General features: G+C 44.9%; 1 protein-coding gene across 2 annotated transcripts in view; it reads left to right on the top strand.

Annotated features, from left to right (window-relative positions):
* Positions 1-21,566, top strand: part of LOC135908873 (coiled-coil domain-containing protein 149-like) — a 53,488-nt gene that overhangs the window by 23,543 nt on the left and 8,379 nt on the right. For both annotated transcript variants that reach the window (XM_065440708.1, XM_065440709.2), the window contains exons 5-11: positions 433-555; positions 7,290-7,465; positions 14,486-14,558; positions 15,833-15,899; positions 17,061-17,193; positions 20,494-20,579; positions 21,443-21,553. In XM_065440708.1, coding sequence (XP_065296780.1) covers positions 433-555; positions 7,290-7,465; positions 14,486-14,558; positions 15,833-15,899; positions 17,061-17,193; positions 20,494-20,579; positions 21,443-21,553 — 769 coding nt within the window. The remainder of the gene's footprint in view (positions 1-432; positions 556-7,289; positions 7,466-14,485; positions 14,559-15,832; positions 15,900-17,060; positions 17,194-20,493; positions 20,580-21,442; positions 21,554-21,566) is intronic.

Raw genomic sequence — 21,566 nt, forward strand, 5'->3', positions numbered from 1 at the left:
TGTTACCCCGAGTGATGTCACACTGTGGACACGACTACATAGGTGCAGGGTCACGACTACGTCACCATCTGGCTTGGAGTGTGGCGGTCGCAGGGATAGCGAAAGCCGGTGTTCTGTTTGAAATTTCAGATCTTTCCACGGCGCGTAGCAATGTAATACTTTGCAGACACGATCATTATCGCGCGTTGTATGCTCTGCGCTTGTCAGCTCAAAATGGCCAGACCTGGTCACGGGTCCTTTAATGAACCTCTAGCGCCTCTTTGCACAGTGCAAATTGAGGAACCCTCTGCTTGGAACAAGTTATCCGATAGCTGGCAAATTTATGTTAGGTTAGGCGGTAAAGTTAATAGTTAAAATTAACAGCTAGGCTTGCTTGCAATACTAGGCTTTAAATGCCTGTGCACCCCACCCCACCCCAACCCCCCTGTGCAGCTTCTGCGAGAGCAGCTGCAGGAGCAGGGACACAGCCGTCGTGCGTCCGATTCGTGCACCCAGTGCTCGACAAAGCAGGACCGCCAGGAGCTGGTGCGGCAGCTTGAGTTGCTCCAGTCTAGGGTGAGTTGCCCCTATTTACACCCTCTGCTGCCAGAGTTCGAGACTCCAAGCACGGGGCCACGTACAGGGTGTTTCAGAAAGTGCTTGCAAAATCCCTTAGCCCTGTAATGCCCAAGCACAGTTCCATGCCAAGACAAATTAGAGCAATTTGCTTGCCTTTATTTCCGAACTTGGAGGGTACGTTTGTACAGGAAAAGAACAACACTGAAATGTGTTTTGAAGTAAAACCTAATTAAGGAGCAAGCTTTAGCTCGGGCTCAACTCTGATGTGGCCTATTCAAATACATGTAAAATGCAAAAACACTTTTTTGGGGTAACCCCTGGACCAATTTTAATGAAGTTTGTTGCATTTGAGAGAGAAAGTTAAATTCTAATGACTGTTGGAAGCAGAATTTCGATTTAGGGCTTGAATTTTGTTTAATGTATCTGCAAAAATTCAGAAGTTTGAATAAATATAGAAGCACTAAGTTTACAAATTTAATAGCTCTGCATATAGAACAGATATTGCAGTTCTGTAAATGGCATTCACTAGATCATTGAAAGTGGAGAAATTTGGTATGCATTTTATATCTTACGTAAACTTGTAATGTTGGGAAGAAGGTTCTGCAAAAGCTATATTTCCATATTACTGAATTTGTTTAGATTCATGTGTAACAAATGAATTTTGTCCGCTTTAGATGTACTACCAGAACCCGCCGTGCTTGCTTAGTGGCTATGGTGTTGGGCTGCTAAGCACGAGGTTCCGGGATTGAATCCCAGCTACGGCGGCCGTATTTCGATGGGGACGAAATGCGAAAACACCCGTGTACTTAGATTTAGGTGCACGTTAAAGAGCCCCAGGTAGTTGAAATTTCCGGAGTTCCCCACTACAGCGTGCCTCATCATCAGAAAGTGGTTTTGGCACGTAAAACGCCATAATTTAAGTTAATTTTATGTGCTATTCGATGCAATTCACAGAATTGTGATATCATTTTTCCTTGCTGAGCTACAGAGTTGTGAACTTTATAGCTTCGTTTTCTGAAAGTTATCAATTTTTGCCAATTTTTAATAAAAAATTTACCACCTAAATAAAGAATTTGAAACCAGCAGTCATTAGATTCTAAGTTTGTCTTTTAAATGCCACAAATCTAGTCAAATTTGGTGCAGTGGTTGCAGAGAAAAACAAATTCTCCTTTTACATGTATTTAGATGGGAGCACCCAAGCTAAAACTCCAATAATTCTTTAATTAGTCATTTGTTGTGCTGAAGTGTCCACAACTGAAAACTCAGTTCGGCATATCAATAACACTACCATAGGCTACGCGTTTTCTGCCTATGCCTAAATTAGGATTATGAGGTATCAAATTTAGCATAGCATATATGATACATTGGGCATTACAGGGTTAAATATAAAAATATAATAATTAAATGATTTCCACTAGATTATTTTTACTGTACAGGAACACCTTTTAAAATGGTTCGAGGCAGTGACTAGAAACGTAATTGTGAAACTGAGGCCAATTAACTTTTGAACCGAAAGAGTGCAAATATTTTGATTCTATTGCTAAGATTGAAGACTGTTATCCAAGGAGTTCACTACCAGTTAAAAACCTGCAAGAAGCTGATGCTGCTAATTTCTGCAGTGTAATAAATTCCAGGCGATTACACCCATAAAAACCAGAACTGAATAACAGAAGAGCACAACTGTCATGCCCTTAGCAGACCCCCATGAGTGATGCAATTGCTTAATTACGTCTCGATATCAGGGGATCATGAAGCAAGCAAAGTCGTAGCATGATAAGAAAGATTTAAAATGCCCAGGAACAAGTTGCCGATCTTAGTACTGGCACGCTAAACTGGTTGCAAAATGTAATCGGCATACCGGGACAACTTTCTGTATCATAATGTTAACTCGGGTACAGTGAGATAAGCGTACCTGCTAACTCTCCAGAATTTTTCGTAAGGTTTACAAATTCAGGCTTTTCTATGATTTTATAAATGTGTTCTATGAAAAAAATGTTGTGTGTGAAAAAGTTTCATTTGTCGGTCTATGATAATGCCTTTGGAACTCTTCTGACGGTGAAAGGACACTGGAAAGATACCCGTTTCGAACAAGTTTATTGAGACAAGTTTCTATCGCAGGAAAAGTCAGCGACAGCAATACTACTGAAAGAGTCACTGTGATCTAAAGAGAATGTGTTGCTTGTCAGTCCCTGCTGATCCATGTTTGCTGCCACTTGTGTGCTGCGTCTAAAGGTAGATCACCAATAATATCATCATTAACAAAGTGTGCATGTATCGCACAAAAGGTGTGAGCTCAGGGGAAAAAGGAAGTCACAGTTTCACCCGAAAGGTGAAGCATTGATTGCGATAGCAAATTATTAGACAGCTATACGAAGTAAGGTTAATCGTTTTATCAGCTGCATAAACTGCTGTAAACGTTTGCTTACTAGCTAAATTAACTGGCATGTTATCATGTGTGCACAGGAAAACATGAACACAACTCACTACGCCGCAGACACTCGCTGTCACAATGCTGCCGTGAGGAAGAGTGGCAGCAGGAGCAAGAGAATTGCCCTTCGTGCTGCAGCTGGCTTCAAATTGAACTAAGTGGTGAGAACATAGCGCACACGAAGCGAGCGGCACTCTGCGCACCTAGACTCTGTACCCACCGCAGATTGCTTTCAAGATAGGGCCCATGCGGCGAAACTCAGCCACATGATACACAGCCGCCTCCTACACCCCCCCCCCCCCCCCTTTCCTGTGCATTGCGGAACATCGAGCCACCATTCCTCTCCGCTCGCATCTACAGCATATACGGCACACGGCCGCAATTTTATCGCACTTGGACTTTATAAATAACACCACAATGATGCTGATGGCGTAAATTCGCCCGGAGTGTCCATGTAGTTGCTATCACAATAAAAGAAATGTCCCAGTTTTGCCCGAAAGGTGAAGCATTGATTGCAGTAGCAAATTGGTAGACAGTTATACGAAGTAAGAATAGTAGTTTTATCAGCTGCATAAACTTGGAAACATTCGCTTACTAGCTGAATTAACAAGTGTGGTGTCAGCACGCACAGGCAAACATGAACACATCACACTCGATGGTTGGGGGCACTGGATGTCAAAACGCTGGAGTGAGCAAGCGCAGCAGCAGCAGCAAGCAAAGTGACCTTCATGCCGTCTGTCGCTTTAACGCAAACAGCTGAGAGAAAACAGCATGCACAAAGGTATGAGCCATCTGCAGATAGCTTTCAAGATATGGTGCGCGTGACCATGCGCCTCCACACAAATGCGCATTTGCTGGTGGAGTAGAAGCTGCCCTCCCTGCAGCGCAGCCTCTTCATTTTCATCTGTTTCGCACGCGAGGTTGAGGATACGTTCACAGGTCTCTGAGGAGGTGGAAGCAGCAAAAACTTGACAAAATACACCCACCCAGGTGACAAAACGGGCAGAAAACCAGGCGGCGAGCTCGATCGGTCTCGGACCGATTTTTTTACCCTGGCGAAGTGGAAAGCTGTTCATCTTCACCGGAAGCTGCGCTAGCATGTAAACAACCAGTCAAAAAATTTTACATCTTCCATTGTTCATTGTCTATTTTTAGGAAAAACAACTATCAAAAATATCAAAAACAAAAATATCAAAACTATGTCTTCTTCCTCTTCCATGGTAGATGAAAGTTAAAGGCGATTTGCGGAGTTGGGCAAAATTATAGCTTGTAATAATTGATGGGTCAATGAATGAACATACTGCTTGAAATGGTGCGATGAACAGCGCCACCACATGGACAAACATATGCAAACTAGATGGATGTGGGCGAAAGCAGTAAGGTTTCCGCTGAAATGGCAAAACAAATGTGAACACCTTGGATATGCTTGGAAAAGATTTTTCGTGCGCTTTGGCTTTTCAGCTCGCTTGCCGCTTCCCAGATGTGAACGTAGCCCGAGTCACGGTTGTCAGTGTCAGTTCCCCTTGTACTACCCGGTCGCGAAATATGCAGTTGCTGTTGGAACCCAACACTGCCCCTCCCCCTTCCCTCCCTGCCATCCCTCCACGGCCTTTCGCGCGATGGAAGACTGCGTACTTGCTGTCTGCCATTCTCCCTCGAACGCGTCAGATTGAGGCACGATCATCTGCTACCCTCACGGGATTTCACTGGCACCTACAGCATACGGCACACAGCGGCGCTGATGGCAATGGCAAAAATGCGCTTGGAGTGTCGATATAATTGCTTTCGCAATAAAAGATTTTGTGTATGTACAGTCATTACTGCCTTCACGGCAGCACAGAGAGCACAGATACATGCATTCATCCTTCAGGTGCAACTTCACAGCAGTATGGCTCACTTTGCAGTGAAGTTGCATTTAAAGGCAAATTTACACCACCGCATTGCAGTCGCGCTCCTTTGTGCTGAACTCTCAGTCCCCATATTTCGTCTCATCTTTTGTTACAGGTCTAAGGGCAGTGTGCATATTGCAGTGAAGTACAAGGCTACTCGTAGCAGCTTAGCTTTTACCTAAAGGTCTCTGGGAAGATGTGAGGCGTTTCTTGTCCCACATATTTTCTTTATCGTCACTCGAACGCAGACAACCACGGGACGCTTCGATCTTGCCTGGATGTTCTTCTCTCCTGCTCTCTGGCTCGAGTGCATGGAGCTGTGGAGGCGCAACTTCGTCATCCTTGTCCAAATACTGACAGCTCGCTGTAGGCCCAAAGCTATATAGTCAAACCCTGCTGTAATGAAGTTGTGGCAAACTTTTTTTCTTCTTCTGGCATGTCGCTGGTTTTAGACATGAGCGAGTAGTGGGGTACAGCTTAAGAGATGAGGAAAAGGAGTTAGAAACAATGGAGTAGATCAAGTGAAGGGACGTACAAATAAAACCTCTGTGCTCTTAACTGAGCTTGGTGGTTCCACAGTTACTGGCGACCCGGACTATGAGCGCGACCTTAAGTGGATCCAACCCAAAGTCCAGACGACATCAACTCTGCTCCTACTGCCTCTGCAACCAGTCAGGTACCTTCTATGGGTGTTACAGGAGCTACAGCTACCATTACGCTACCACAGCTATGGCTCACCTATCCCACATCCCACATTGTGGTTCATACAAGCTGAGAACAAGTTCCTCAGTCATTGCGTCACGTCGGAGTTTTGCAAATATCAACTCCTGCCTGAAGCTTTGCCACTACAGGCCATGGCCAAGATATGCGACATCCTCATCCAGCTACATCAGGACACTCCATATACGACAATCAAAGAGGCTCTTCTTCGCTGTCTCGTCTCGTCTGCACATTTGCGTATTCAGCAGCTCCTGAACAACAAAGAGCTCGGTCGACGACGTCCAACGCAGTTTCCATGTCACCTGCAACACCTCAATGGTGACCAACTAGACCCCTTGGACACAGCCATATTACGTGAGTTGTTTCTACGTCTTCCTGCCAACATACACATAGCCCTCGTCACAGCAAAGCATAAGCCCTTGTCGGAACTCGCTGAACTGGCCAACGATATGATGGACATCACTTTGACAGTCATAAATGCTGTCCATATCTCTCCACTTCCTGAAGTGCATTCCCTTTGAGAACAGTAAAAGAGCTTGCATCTTGAGTCGCTGACTTGTGTCAGGAATTGTGCAACACTCGCAACTTCAACAACTGACCCTATCCAGCTCGTCAGCCTCTCATGCTGCCTTCTATGCAACAGCTGTTTCAACAATGTGAGTGCAAATTTTCATCACAGGGCCTGTGCTGCTACAACCGCCGTTTTCGCGCCACAGCTTGTCGATGTGTGTCACGCTGTTCGTGGCGTATGGGATATGCTTCGGCCGGTCGTCAGTACAGCGGTGGGTGATCATGGCCATACGTCAAGCCGCCTTTTCTACAAAGTCATATCCAACACGAAAATAACTTCATTATATTCAATATTCATTATAAGCATATGTTAATTGCATGCTAATGTCAACGAAAAAATCTCAGCTTTACTTTGTAGTGTCCAATAATTTCCTGTATCCATGTTCATTATACCGAGGTTTGACTATCTGGTCTGTCTTCCTTTTTACAGTGTAAGCATTTGTGGGCTCATTTGAATGGCCATTCCGGTTGGCGATGTCTGCTGCCGCCGCTGCAGCAGCCACCAGTGTCAATCGCAGCTATCGCCCACTATGGGAGATTGACCAAGAAAGGGTTGGGTTGTTTTGAGGAAGAACACAAAGATTTAGGAGATGTATAAAAAAATGCTACAATGGAAAGCATGTAAGGCATACCTGAATAAATCAAGCAGGCTAGGTGACTGTTTGTCACTGCATTGTTTCAAAGGGTATGCCAATAAATCACCAGCAGCAGCGTCAGTATCAAATTGTGCCATGGGTCAAGGGAATTGTGCTATGTGCACCGCATATTCTCTGTATCTATGTTTACTCTTCAGTACACATTATGGTGCCTCCTAGCAATGTATGAACCGGTGCTGAAGAAGCACATCGTAGAGCTACATGCGTGGCTGCAACCAGGCAATGTCGGGCTCAGCAGACCACTGTGCAGAGAGCAGCAGAAGGTGTAGCTCACCGTCGACGCTAGGCAGACAGTTCAGATTGTTCTCGTGTAAATGACGCAAAGAGACTTTGCTGCAAAGGCCCTCTAGTGAGTGCTGCCAAAAAGGGAGCTCCTATAGAGGCGCTCCTCCAGCTTATGTTGTAACTGTGCTGTGTGTGCCATGCAGGCCTGTGACTTTTTTGCCTGGTCATCTGCTCTCCCCACAGTGCTCCATGCTGGAGGGTGACCTGCAGGCAGTGCTGGATGAGAAGGAGGAACTGGTGCGGACAGGGGACGCATACCGGCAGAAGGTGGACCGGCTCAACCTGCAGCTGAACCATGCACTGCGTGGAGGTGCTGACTACGTGCCACTTGACGTTGATGCCTTGCTCATGGAGAACAGGTGCAAACATTGATAGCTTTTTTTTTTCTGTGGTTAGGGAGACCAGGCGACTGATTCTGTGTCACTTGACGACAATGCTCTATTCAATCTAGCAGCAAGTGACGGCAGTCATTGATTACATTCGATCATGCTATGGCTGTCAAGGCAGACTGGTTGTTGCGAGCTTAGTGTGGGGTTCGATGGATTCAAATGGCACATGTGCAGCTTAGGAAACGAATTGCTGGGCATTCATTTCTGCCCGTTCATATTGTGCTTCTTTTTTCTTGTATAACTTGAAGGCAATTTGAAAATGCATGAACCAAAGCAAGGAATTTCATGGTGCTGATGATAACAGTGCAATGCATGTAGAGAGATATATTATGCGACCAGAGAGGATGGCTTGTGCAAGCAAGTGAAACATTCTGCATTACTGCATTACTGGTGCATTTATTTAAAAAGTGGAGAGACGAGTGCAGGCTGCCATGCTGAGCCAACGTTCCGCCCTGCTTGAACGTTTGACGATGCCTCTGCGGCTAGCACAACTTTTTGTTTGAAAGCGGCACTATATTGGCATCGTCTGTGTAGTGCATTTACGATAACGTCACGCCGCATGCGAATATGACACAGGTCAAAATGGCGATTTCATTTGTGTACTTGAGTTGGCTACTGGCGCGGCTAGTAGTGGTTGCAATACTTTTCTAGATGGCACTAGCTATGCACCATATCAGTGCCTCCTCTATTTTTCAATGCCTGGGCACTCTCCCCAGGCCGTCAGGCGCCCGCGTCGCCGCCACTCGCAGCTGCCGCGTGGTGGTGCTGTGTGAGTAGAATGCAGGAAGCTGGCCCTGACCGGCCATGGGTAGTACGAAGCTCACGAATTCTTGTTTGCATCAGTGTTTGATTGCATTCCTGTTTTTCTCAGGCTTTTGCAGGTGCGGCCACACTGAGTGTGGAACTTGCATTGATATTTGAGAGTATCCGTTTTCTTTTTCGCAGGCTTTTGCATGCACATATTGCTCATGCAGTCTGTCCGGCCGCGCTGACAGTGCGAAGCTTGCATTCGTATTTGATAGTGTTTGTTTTTCTTTTTCTCAGGCTTTTGCACAGATATGTTGCACAAGCAGTCTGTCCGGCCGCGCTGACAGTGCGAAATGTTGAATTCGTATTGTTCTTTTTTCAGGCTTTTGCAAGCACCTGTTCTGCATGCGTCAGTATGTCGTACTGTTCTGTACCATTGTGCAAATCGAACGGGAAGAAAAGAGGCTGTCGTTCCATGAAATACCAGCTGCCGCTGTTGTAAGAGAGAGGTGGCTTGCAGTAATCAGGCAGGGTAATTGGTCGCCTAGTACAACTTCAAAGTACGCGGCTGCCATTTCAGAACAAAAGACTTCGTAGAAGAAAAAAAGGGGCATGCAGGTTCTGTAGAGCTTCATGTGTTGCAGAAAGTGCACGACAGAACGTGCTGTTTTTGTTTGTTTTCGCACCATCACGATGTAACTGCTTTGAGTGCCTAAATGATGGAATCTTACGGCACAGCTCCTCATTTTCTGGTGCCAATTGTGGCTTCCTTGCGGTGGCAACAAATGTAATTCTCAGAAACTTTACGAAGGGAATGCGGCATCACGTACTGCTTTGGAAGTAGTCTAACGACATAACGTGCCATTTAGCATATGAACTCCCGGCTTGCGTGTTGTCTGCTACACGAGCAGACAGTAGCATGCACAGGGTTTCTTTCAGTGCCCAAGCTTTCCCATTATATGCTGGCAAACACTGCTTTCAGAAATCGAAGCGAACATAACGGTGACAGAAGAATTTTCCACGCATTGGATTCCACCTGGCGCACACTCTCGTATCGGCGCAGCAGACGACGCGCGAGCGCATCGAACAGCAATAGACGTGAATGACACATGCATCTAAAATGGGCTCGTTGCCCAGCGTGACAAGTGCTTGCTTGCTTGTTTACAAAAGTTTTTATTGTACTTGAAACAACGCGAATACAGTCTAAAGCTCAAACCATTTAACTGCTGCGAATACAGTCGCGCCCTGCATTTCCATGAGCGACAATGATCCTACTCCGGCGGCGGTGGGTGGCGGCGAAAAGCCATACTAGAGCCGACGGCCAGCTCCCTTTGTTCTCCTTTCCTTTTTCCAGGCACTGAAATATAGAGGAGGCCCTGACCATAATCATTTTTAACTACAAACTGGCACAGTTCTTAAAATCCTCTAATCTAAGCCGACTCTAGAGCTTGGTATATGATTATTTGAAAAAAACTATTGGCCTAGATTCGAATAAATGTGGTACATTAAATGTTGTTTGAACAAAATTAAACTTTCAATTATATACTGTAATTGAGAACAGAGTTCTTATGAACTAGAATATGGTGTAAACATAGGCCAGGACTAGTGTGACCACTGTGAATGTAGCTCCTGGTGGCATCTAAATGTCTGTCTAGCTAATAACTTGCAAATTAGTGGTGTAGCTCTAATAACTAACAGGTATGAACACATTGCGTTTCAACACGAAGAACAAAATGCAGTTTGGTTGGTCTTATTAGATTTTTCTATAGAAAAGCTTGCCGATGCTACGTTTTCACACTTCAGTGACAAGGCTATTTATAGGAGCATGGCATACTCTCTTTGCAGCTTTCTGATTAACCCGTTATGTGCCATTGTCATCGTGTGGTCACAATTTCTGCACCATATATTTTGACTTATTACATTTAAAAAAGTGTGCCCCAACTATTGAATTTCTGATTTTTGAAAGATAGTAGATTCTTCTATAACAAATATATAACAGGATATGTCTATCTTTAGATGGTAACCCTTTAGAAGTGCAGAAGAAATAAAACCAGTCCTAATGTGTCAAAACAGAACTGGCAGGAAGTGTTTGTATAGTTTTTTTTTTCCTTTGGTTAGATAGCCACTGACCCTGGAATCATATTACAATGCCTCAACTCCTCGAACATTCAACAAATCATAAGATGTAGCATCCTTTAATGTGACAGATTCAAAAGTGCACCAAATTTCTTGGTGTAGGGTTTCATCTGTGTGTACATTTCATCAGTGCATGTCACTGCTACACTGTAGGTATGTTCATCGTAGAAGGTTCTTGAATCTGTTCGATACGAACAGAATTGAGAAAATGAAGACAAAACATACATTCTCTGTTGCACACATGCACACACACATTTTATAAGTCTTCAAAACATTAAACATGAATAAAACATAAGCTAGAAACATCTAGCTATAAAGCCCTGACTTGGTCTGCAAATTATGTGAATAGAATTCCGATGTTCACACATCACCATAGTTGAGTTGGTCGTGTTGGGAAATTCCATGGCTGGAGTGATGCATTCGTCCAGTGTCTGCTGTGACTGCGTTATTCCAACAGGAGATGGGCGGCCAGGCAATGAGGCAGGACAAGGGCGCCCTAGGAATGAACGCCAAGTGCAGAGAGGCTGTGTTTGGTGCTCTGCTGGACACCCCGAAGGCCTTATAAACATTGAGTTACAGGCTCGGGAGCACCAGGCACCAGGCCTGGATCCATTGTCCGGGGGTGCAGTGCTCAAAGCCATGTTGTCATTGCCTTGCCAAAAAGGCTTTAGGTGATGCGATAATAGGGGAAGTGAAAGTGAAAAGGGCGCTATGCATTCTGACAGAAGCGACAACACAGGCGATCAAGCTCATTATCCCTTGTGGAATGCGGAGAAACTCAGATTGAAAGAGAAAGAATCATTTATGCGGCACACATCTTGCTTTCGACAAGACACCATCATTGTACGACTTGCGACCACTGGATCAGACTGACCAGCACGTCCATCAGTGATTTGTGACCACCACTTCCAATTTTCGTGACGTGCAGAGATGCTTTGTAAACTAACTCTGTGCCAAGAAGCTGTGCTCCATTTTGCATGCATTTTTAAATACTAAGTGCCTATAACATCTGTGGATCCCACACACTGTGGGAATCGATGTAAGCAAAGTTATGTATGCTGTTTGCTTTGATTGACGATAATTAGCAGTGATGTTGATGGCAAATGTGTAATTTCTTCAGCATTTAGTTCAATACAAGAGTAGTGAGTTGATGTTAAACTTTACCATGCATGCACTACTGCTGTTTGTCTGCGTAGTCCACAGATAACACAGGGTTTGCTTGAGGCATTGTTTTGCATCATTGTTCATAATCTCTGAGAGAGTTGAGCATTATCATTGCCTCACATGGCACATCGCATTGTGGCATAAGTGTTAAACTTTAATGGAATTATGGGACTGTAAGTGATTCATTTAATTTTATAATTGTATGTATACATTGTATACATACATTTATGGTCTTATGCATTACATACATTATGTTTCCTTGTGCAGCGAAGACTCTCCTATTCTGTGCAGTGCTTCTATTGGATCTGCATGTCCTTGACGCTGAGTGCCCGCTTTGGAGCCATTCTGCTGGCATGTATTTACGTGCTTCTTCTGCATACGTGGCCAGCACGCTGTTGAGGCGCCAGCTCCAAGCTCTCTCTTCAGGCTATGGATGATTGTAATGTTTACACTATCACAGCCCAGCACGCGACCTCCACAGCCCATCACCTGCATTTTTCTCGCATAGGAAAGCTAGCACAGCAACATGCCATACGCAGCACAAACTGTGAAATGCTGCCGCTGCGGTAGCCAGGGTGCAAGGAGGTGGGCGCCATCTGGTAATGTTGCAAAAAACCCAGCAGCACACACGAGTCAGACCACCACAGCAGAAGCACCTTGCAGTGTTGGGAGAAAAGGCAAAGAAAGCTTTGCTTTAAGTGAGGGTATAATTGGTGATTTTTGCACATTCAAGGAATTCTACCACGATGCTATAGTTATAGGTTTGACAACTATCTGATAAAGCAAGAAAAATTGGACAAAATTTTTGTTTCAGTTGCCTTTAACAAATCATTCACAAGTGCTGCCTACAGGCAACATACAGTAACAATATTTTTTTTTCTTGTCAAGTTTTGGTAGTGTGTACAAAGTTTCTGGCTAAATGTCTTCAGGCAACACTGAATTACAGGCAGCAAGTGTCACCATTTGATTTAGAGCAGGAACACGTGATGAGGCAGAATTTTGGCATGCGACCTGCTCTCTTTTGAAAGCACAGTCAGAGGAGGCAGACCAATGCAAGAACTCTGGCTGCAGTAGTACGACTTACAATGTGTAAAGCGAATGAAGCGTGCACCTACGGTTCACATATGACAAGAGCTGTCAGTACAAATTTCAAACTGCAGAAATGCCCTTGTGCCAGGCATCGGGTGCAGGTTGAAGAGGTGGTTAGAATTAAACTGCAGTGGTGGTTAGAAATACCACCAAGAGGTGGTTAGAAATACTGCAGTGGGGCTATGGACGATTGTAATGTTTACACTATCACAGCCCAGCACATGACCTCCATAACCCAATCACAGTTTTGGCACGTAAAAGCCCTGCAGTAATAATAATAAATTCTAAAGGAAGCCAAAGATGGCTTGGGGTGAAAACCACTTCCAGTTTTCTGCCAAGTGCTTCTCTCCAATTGCCAGAAAAGTTTCCGAAAAATATTTTTTCCTTTCTTTGATTGTAGTTATTCTCATTGTGTTTTGCACATATAGAACACAAACATTTCTTTTGGCTATTTATATTTCTGATCACTAAAGGGTTAAAGATGGCAGTGCTCAGCTGTGCATGACTCTGAGGCCCCTGGCACAGTGCAGGATGCCTGGACTCTGCACTGGACAGATGACCATACAAGTCATAATTTGAAACAGAACTTAAATTTGATTTTCTTCTCCCTCTGTGATGAAGCAAGTCACGTCAACTTGATAGAGAGAATTAAGTAGAGGTTTACAGAGTACCATATATACTCGTGGAAGGGCTGCCCTCATGTAAGGGCCACTCCGCCACTTTGGAGAGCAAAATTTTTGAAAATGAAGTCAAAACAGTCCACTGGAAAGCAAAGTTAGTTGCGTTGCCGCTAGATGACGCTAGCTGCTCTTCCTTCAACGCAGCTCAGGCCAATGCCGCAGCGCCATTATTTCTTCGTGTGGTGCGTCGTCTCGGCTGTGTTGGCAGCATTTCCAGTCAGACTGGTGGCATTTTGCCTCTAGAGAAAGGAGCCCTGTTTGGGTCAGCGCTGCTCAGGTACGATAGGCCGTAGCGGAGGTGGCCTGCACATGCGCTGAGTTGCAGGTGGCCATGGCATCCGCAGACGCGTGGGCGATCTCATCTGTGCTTTCAAGGGGGGGGGCCAGGGTGGTGTGAGGTGGGAAGGGCTATGCTCGTCCGCCACGTGGGTGACTGAGGTCAGTCTGCGGTACCAGCGTGTGTGACGGCGATCACTGTGCCTGCAAGGGGTGATGGCAAGCGGCTACAAGTAAGGCTCAATGTGACGCTTCCTTGGGTGTTGTCGCCGCTGACACTGGTGGCACGATTTCCTTATGACGAAGAGCCACTGTTGTAGTCGGTGGAACGATGGCGTGAGGAAAAAAAACTTACTGCCATGCAAGGCAGGGTCTGTGGCGACGATGGCTATGATATTGCGCCAGAGTAGCATGCATCGTCTGTCTGCATGAGTGGAACTCTGTCTGTGGTGGCTGCTGTGAATTGCAGCCACGTGTCACCCACGGGCTGCCTCTTGTGATCTCCCAATTAGCAAGCTATTCGCACCACACTTTGCTCCATGTGCAATGTGCCACATGAGACAGATTGTCCGTGCCAGCTATGCTACTCGCAGCATTGTCTTCGTAATATAAACCGTGTACCTATATTATCATAATACAAAATGTTTACATGCGAAATGATAACATGTATAGAGCTGCGCTCAAATTTCGCATTACGAAGTACCGTAATCGTCGGTGAATTTTTTTACTCTAACGGCACTTCCAGGCTGCTCTGAAACAACCAGTTGAATATACCATTGTCACTCCAGTTTGATTAGAAATGTTCACTTTTTGAAACACCCCTAGATTTTAATGAGCAAACAGTCTAGTCCAAGCTGCATTTTTGAGGCAGCAGCTGTCCCCTGCTTTTCTATCCCAGGTACATGCACGAGCGACTGCAGCTTGTCCAGGAGGAGAAGTCCATACTCACAGCCTCACTCAACAAGTTCAAGGTGGGTGGAAGCATATTGTTTTCTACAAAAACGACTACTGCAGAACCCCAATAATACATATTTCAAGAGACCATGGAAAAAATTGTAACAGCAGGGAAAACTTAACAGTGAGAAAGGCCCAAATTGTCACAGCAACATAGAAATATCCCTGGGTGGCTCCCAGTACAGTCATAAGATGTCCCAGTGGTTGTACTATGATTCGCGACGGTGCGTGCATGCATATATGATTGTGAGACACGTACTATGTCCCGTGACAGAGGTCCTTTTCCACTTGTATATGCTTCACCGCAATATGTGTGTTTGCTTCACTGCATAAGAGGGCTTTATTGCGGCAAAGCTGACTTTATGGAATCGGCAAGAACCATCATCGCACCAAGACACTCTTGTCGGGGCTGACGATTCCGTACTTGTGGCATTTCAGGGTGGGGCCACGGGCTGGGCTGGACAGGCTTAATCGCAAGTGTACATTTATCGTCTTCATAGCAAGGTGAGAGGTCTAAAATCAGGAGGCACACGGCAAGTTCGCGTGATGCCTCCGCGACCTCCCTTCCCCTCCTTTTCATCCAGTTGCATCCATCTGCCGTTCCTGTAAATGCGCCTGCAGCCAGGGGTCAGTGCACTAGTGGCGGGACACTGGGACGTTTCTGAGTCCGCCATGTAAATTCAAAGCTATTCTTGTGACGGGTTGCTCGAAGCTATGAAAGGAGACCCTCGTGCGCCTATGAATGACGCTCTGAATGATGCGCCACTGTATACAGTGCTATGCAAGTATAGCTGTTGTGAACAACGGTCAATCTGTACACTTCCTTTCATTGGTGAGGTGGTTTGTTGGCTTTCCGAGGGTCGTGCCACTGTGAATAGATCTGCGTTGATTCTCTATGAACTCATAACTACCGCGAGCACATGTGCCAAGTTTGTGTGTTCGCATGTGAACGGAAATCTCCGAACTGTGCGGATCTGCTTGCCTTCCGTTGGCTAATCAGCCTAATCTTTGCACATGCTTCTATGCTTTCCATACGTGTGGCTTTTGTTGTTTATTCCATCCGGTCGATGTTGGCGAACTTTGTACCTATAGAAGTTGTGTGCTGTGGGAACGTTGCGAGCATCAAGGCACCGATCATGGCCGGGTCACTCACCGAATATGTTGACAATCTGCAAAATCGGATATTAGAGAAATCAAATACTAGATATTCATTCACTATTCAATTTGAAATTAAATATTTGAGGATACGCACACCCCTAATTTTAAGATTTCGCATTTCCTGTATCACCAGAGCCTGGCAGAGAAGAACCGTGGCCGTGCAAGCACAGCAGTCCTGGCAGGGATTTCCAGCAAACAGAGTAAGTTCCTTCACTCACTTCTGTTGTTGCTGTCCTACAGCCATTCTGTAGGGTGTTTTCAATTAAAATTTTGACATCTTTTGCTGGATATTTTTGCACCCAAACACATGCTGTGTGCAAACAAGTAAATAAGCCTGAAAGTGTGAGCTTTTTTAGTGTAAGTCTGAAAAGTACAATGAAAATTCGCAAATGTGCCTTTGCCAGTCAGCAACAAATATCCAACGCTGTCAGGAAAATCAGCGAGATAACAGGCTATGACCGCTGGCCTGTCATTGCATAGCAGAGCTGCCTTGCATCCGTTGACGCAAGGAACATGTTCAGAATTCGTATGTCAGGACATACATACTATGCAAGATCAGAGCCAAATAGAACAACTCTAACATGATTGTAATATGTTAAGCCTTGAATCTGTTGAAACCGGCAAGACGGTCACATGTTGTTATCACTGTAGCCATCAAGAGAGGACACTGCATGTCTGAATTATATACATAAATTATGTTTTATTCGGACTCTAGATTGTGCTCTGAACTTTTTGTTGACACTACATTCAATGCCTTTTTGTACACTTTCATCTCATAAAGCATGCAATCAGTTGTTTGAATGGTAGTTAAAGAAAGTTTTCCTTATGAAATGTGCGCTGTTAAAACGGTGGCAAGAAGGCACAATTGCATGATGCACCCGAAACTTATCTGCCGGGGTGTCGTCTGCTTCACATTCCACTAACATAATTCCCATCACCGGTGGTGCTGTTCGCCGCACCATCCATCTTCATGCAACGGCTGTGTAGTTCCTACAGCAACAGCCAAACACTGCCATGCAATTTTGTTGCTCTTGCAGACATTCATCGTGATGTTACAAACTTGGGGGGTACTTACTGAAGTACTGTAGCACTTTCCTGCCTCTTTCACTACCACTAGCAAGCCATGGCACAGAACTGTTCCTACATTTGTTTATTTTTTTCTTTCTTCGATGTGGCAGCACATTGACTTTCATTTGAGGGAGTAGTAAGAGGGAAGGAAAGGGAAGCTGCAAAATGGATGTTGCAAAATTATCCTCTAAAGGTTGTGCAGTATTTGAGAGTGTAGTGCTTTCTTTTCTTTTTCTGTTCTTGTTCACTAAACTGCCTTGCACACCGACCCCCTCCCTCATTTCGGCATGCAGTGCAACAGCTGCTGCAGGACAGCTGTCTGGACCTGAGCACAGCGGGGGCTGACCTGCGTAGTCTGGTGGCCCTCCTGCTGGAGGCGCTCAACGACCGCACCCTGGCGCTCAACCACCAACGCAAGGCCAACAAGTGAGCTTACTGAGGCTATGCTCTTGATGCACCCATCTTCGATTAGTAGTTCTCAAGCGTTTCACCCCTGGAGGAGCATTGCCAGCCTTCACGAAATATTTAGAGAACCCACATCTCTACTTTGCCATCTCATTATCTGCTTATTCATGTGTGTCTTGAAGTTTATCAGGAAAAGAAGAATGGGCAACACCAGTGGGGGAAGGGGAGGAAAGGGGGATAAATGACAGTGAAACAGAAGGCAGGAAAAGGCATAATGGAGCAAGAAACGGCTGTGAGATGAGCCATGATAGGAAGGTCACAGTCAAAGGAAGGGCAGAGGCCTGTATGTCTTGTTGGAAGCACTTACAGTAGAGCTGCTGTGAGTAACAATGAAAGGTGCCTAGAAAATACCTGCCCTTCATGGATGTGAAAGGAAAAGGGCTTAATAAGCTGCAACCACATTCATGCTTTCTTGTTTGTATCATAGTTTGCAGACTTATCGCAGAGGAATAATGATGAGAATGGAGGACACTTTAATAAATTAGGGACTGGGTGATTAGTACTAGTACTGTAGCAGTAAAGTGATTAACAATGTTTAAACAAGCAATGTCACTGAAACCAATGTTTTGGTAAAGGGACTTGTCGCAATGTTAGCTCCAGCTACATTTCTTGTTCAACCACTGTTAACCACTTCAAGCCTGTGGACATTGTCTTATTTGTAGCAGTGAAGAGAACTTGAAAGGTGAGGACGCACACATATACACAATGATTATGGTGCTTGTAGAACCCGAAAATGTTGTTTCCAGGACCCACCTTGTGGATTGCTTGCCCTGTGTGGTAGTACTTTTGCTTCTGCATAACATGACGGATACATTATGGTGTCTCGTCAATCTGAGCAGAAGGCATTCAATAATGCAGGGTTCAAACACCACTTCGAAATCTCTGAGGGCCCTGAAATTTGGGAAAACAGATTTAGGGGTCCTTAAAACTCCTTGAAAATGAATTTGCTTCTTGAAAACTGCAGTTAGGGGTGACTTTCAAACATCCAAATAACAAACTCTGCATAGCTAGTTGCTATGCCATGCACACTGTCTGTTGGGAAACCATCTTACACGTTTTCTTTTGAGAGTGCTGCTAAACGATTCCAATGTGGCATTTTCACAGCCACCGAGGACAAGCTTGTTTAAATCACCGTTTTCATTGTGGATATAGACAAAGTCAGACCAAGCAACCAAGTTGTACCACTGTTTTTGTTGTTTTGCCAGTCGGTTCACACCGCAGCCATCATGTGACTCCATTTTCGAGCCCTAGGCTCTAGAAATTCCTTGCGGACAGTACGCCTCAGTCATTTGGCTTCAGCATGACGAGTATCTTAATTTAGCTGAATTAGGACACTACTAACGCCATCACGACAAAAGGCGGTTAATATCATTGCAATGGGAAAGGGGAAAAAAATAACGTGCAGCACCAAGGACAGGGACAGCGATAGACGACATACATAGGCGAGTTATAAAAAACGACGTGAAGAGATTAGCTGCAATGTCTTGCAGCTAAGAAGCAGTTTTCGTTATTTTTCAGTTTATGTGTACAAATAAGGTTTGTTTCCCCTTTCTTGAATTTTGCCCTATGGAATCCTTGAAACCCTTGAATTGTCCTTGTCTATTCAGTCATATGTGCCGTATGAACCCTGATAATGTCCCAATGGTTTTTCTGGCCATTTTGACCATGTCCTTGATAGCAGGTGAAAATAGCACTGGCAAAAAGTGCGTACACATGCAGGTTTTTTTCGTCACGTCTGATTCCCCCACCGCAGCTATTTGGCATGGGCTAGAAGTGTCGTACCCGAAAATCGCAGGTCTGCAACACAACACACTTTCTTAAGAGAAATTTTGCTTGTGCATATCTCCCAAAAAGCCCACATTTCTTTAGTTTCCCCATGTAGTTAAGTATTGACCAGAAAGCCTGTATAGTAGCTGTATAGTGGCCTGTATAGTCAGGTGAAAAGAATAGATTTTTGTCCTGTCCCAAATTTCCAAGGGTCCTATGTTTTTGCTTTTAACAGCTCCTTATGGCAGTTTGGTTAGAATTCTGTACATTGCATGTTTGGTAAGCTTCAGTTTTATGCGTACGAGAACACTTGTACAATATCTGGCGTATAGCATGTTTCTCAATGTTTCTGTTACAATTGCTGCAATCTCTTATCTGTTTCAGCTTCACCTCCCGTATTAGTGAAAACAACACCATTGAAACAAGTTGTGGCAGTGCAACAAACTGAAATTAGTGAGCAGTTGTTATAGAAATGTTTAGATAACTCTTACACGTCAGGCTGGCATATTCTCTGGTTTTAGGGCAGAGCTTGTGACAAAAACAGAATATAAAAAGTGCTCTTTTGCTCTCTGCGAGTTAATGTGTCACCATAGCAGTGCTGGTCGACATCTATATTTCATGTTTGTTAAAAGTGTCCACGTGTTCCAGTTTTTTGCATCTGTTCATCTGAGACCTCACAGAATAGGTATATTTTGATAGACTACTACACATTACATTGCGGGGGTGTCGAATCCGGCTACATTAATGCCTTCAGATAGCATGTGTGGGTTTATCGACCTTGGCAAGCTTATTGACCAGTTGCTGTCACCCAAATTGATCACGTACTCGTGACATCTGCGGCAGAAAAGATGTTCCACATCTGCCACCAAGGTTTGTGAGTGGTGGCACTGGCTAACACTCCCAGGGTTAGTTATGGTAGTAAAAACATAAATATCTCAGAAAGTGGGCGGGAAAACGGTGCCGCAGTAGCTCAATTGGTAAGAGCGTTGCACGCGCAATGCGAAGACGTGGGTTCATATCCCACGTGCCGCAAGTTGTTTGTTCATCCACTTTCATTTCCATTAATTTATCATTTCTTTAATTCAAATAATAAGTACAAGTAATTTCCCCTATGTGGCATTGGTGTGTTTGTTGGCTTCTTATGATATGATTGATAAAAATTGGGCCCTTCGGTTCTCTTTCTTCTCGTTCATTGTACACTACTTTCTGTAAAATAAAAAAGAGGCACAGGAAAGCATCGAAGGGTGTACAACATACTGCCCTTGCCACGGCACTTTTTTTTTTCTTCTGTTGTTCTGTTGTCCCACCGCTGTAAACATCTGTCAGCACAGGTTACGACACAGGTTCCGCTGCCACTGCTTTGAATGTCAAGCACAGTAGCCCGTTTATTGGGGGTGTTTGTACACTGCACTTTATCTGGTGCCCTATCCCCTCCATTTTTTTTTGTTTATTTGTGTAATCTCTCGTGTCTCATCTCATCTGTTTTCATTGTAGAGTTCTGGGCAAACGTGTGACAGAGCTAGAGAGCAAGCTCAAGTGTGACGGCACCTGGAGGGTCAACATGCCCCTCTCAAGCACAGGTGAGCTTCTCGTATCATGCTTGGTTGAATAGACTTCCAACTGAGAAGTGTTACCTACCTTGCGAGAAGTAGGTGATGTAACAAGGGGCTTTCGAGTCCCAGGGTTGCCACTGGCGCAGCAACCTGAAGCTTGACCAGGTCGATCAGTGCAGAAGTCCCAGGCAGAGACGAGATGGTATAAAGTAAGATGCAAGATGTATATTTATTTCATTACGTAAAGAGTGGTCAGCTTGACAATCTACTCTTAACAAAAGGGGAAAGTGAGAGATCTGGCTCATGAGGGACGCTCTCCTTTTATAGCTTCCCGAGAAATCTCTCGCTCAGGAGGAGGAGCGCATTGTTAACTGAAGCGTGCACAATCCCTTTGTCAATACATGAAGCATACTCACAGACAGGCTAGTGTTGAATATCGCTTGCTCTCCAAAATTTGGCGAGAAGGAAGAATGTTTTGCACTGGGCACATATGCACATACAGACTCCGACGCACATCGGCATGCCCATTCATTCGTTACATTTGCGAAAAACACAGCACTTTTGGTGTTACTTAACCATCCGAGATGCCTGCGTTGTCCGAGTGATAGCTTAAGGCATGTGGCGTCGTTTTTGGTCATGTGATGCAAATGTTCATCACAGAGGCGAGTCGTAATAAGTGAGGACACATGCTGGAAGGAGCTTGTGAAGCTTAGCAGCTGTGCCTTTCAGCTGGTGCTTGCAGTGTCATCGAGTCAGCTACTCGACTGAGAGATGTGTATGCTGCATGTGGAGGCATGGCTAATAAGTGAATAGGGAAGATAACTGCTGAGCAAGGAAGCGTGCTGAAACATAATGTGTGAAACTAGACTGCTGTGGCACTGTCTTTCCAGATCCGGCAAAACTGACCAACAGGAGCAAAGGAAGCAGTAACTTAGAAGATGCCAACTCGTTGTCTATTGGTGCAGTGGAGTTATCGGCGTCCAAGCCAACACCAGACAAAGGTTGGTTGTACCC

This window comes from Dermacentor albipictus, chromosome 1 (genome assembly GCF_038994185.2).
Source record: "Dermacentor albipictus isolate Rhodes 1998 colony chromosome 1, USDA_Dalb.pri_finalv2, whole genome shotgun sequence".
NCBI classification, from domain to species: Eukaryota; Metazoa; Arthropoda; class Arachnida; order Ixodida; family Ixodidae; genus Dermacentor; species Dermacentor albipictus.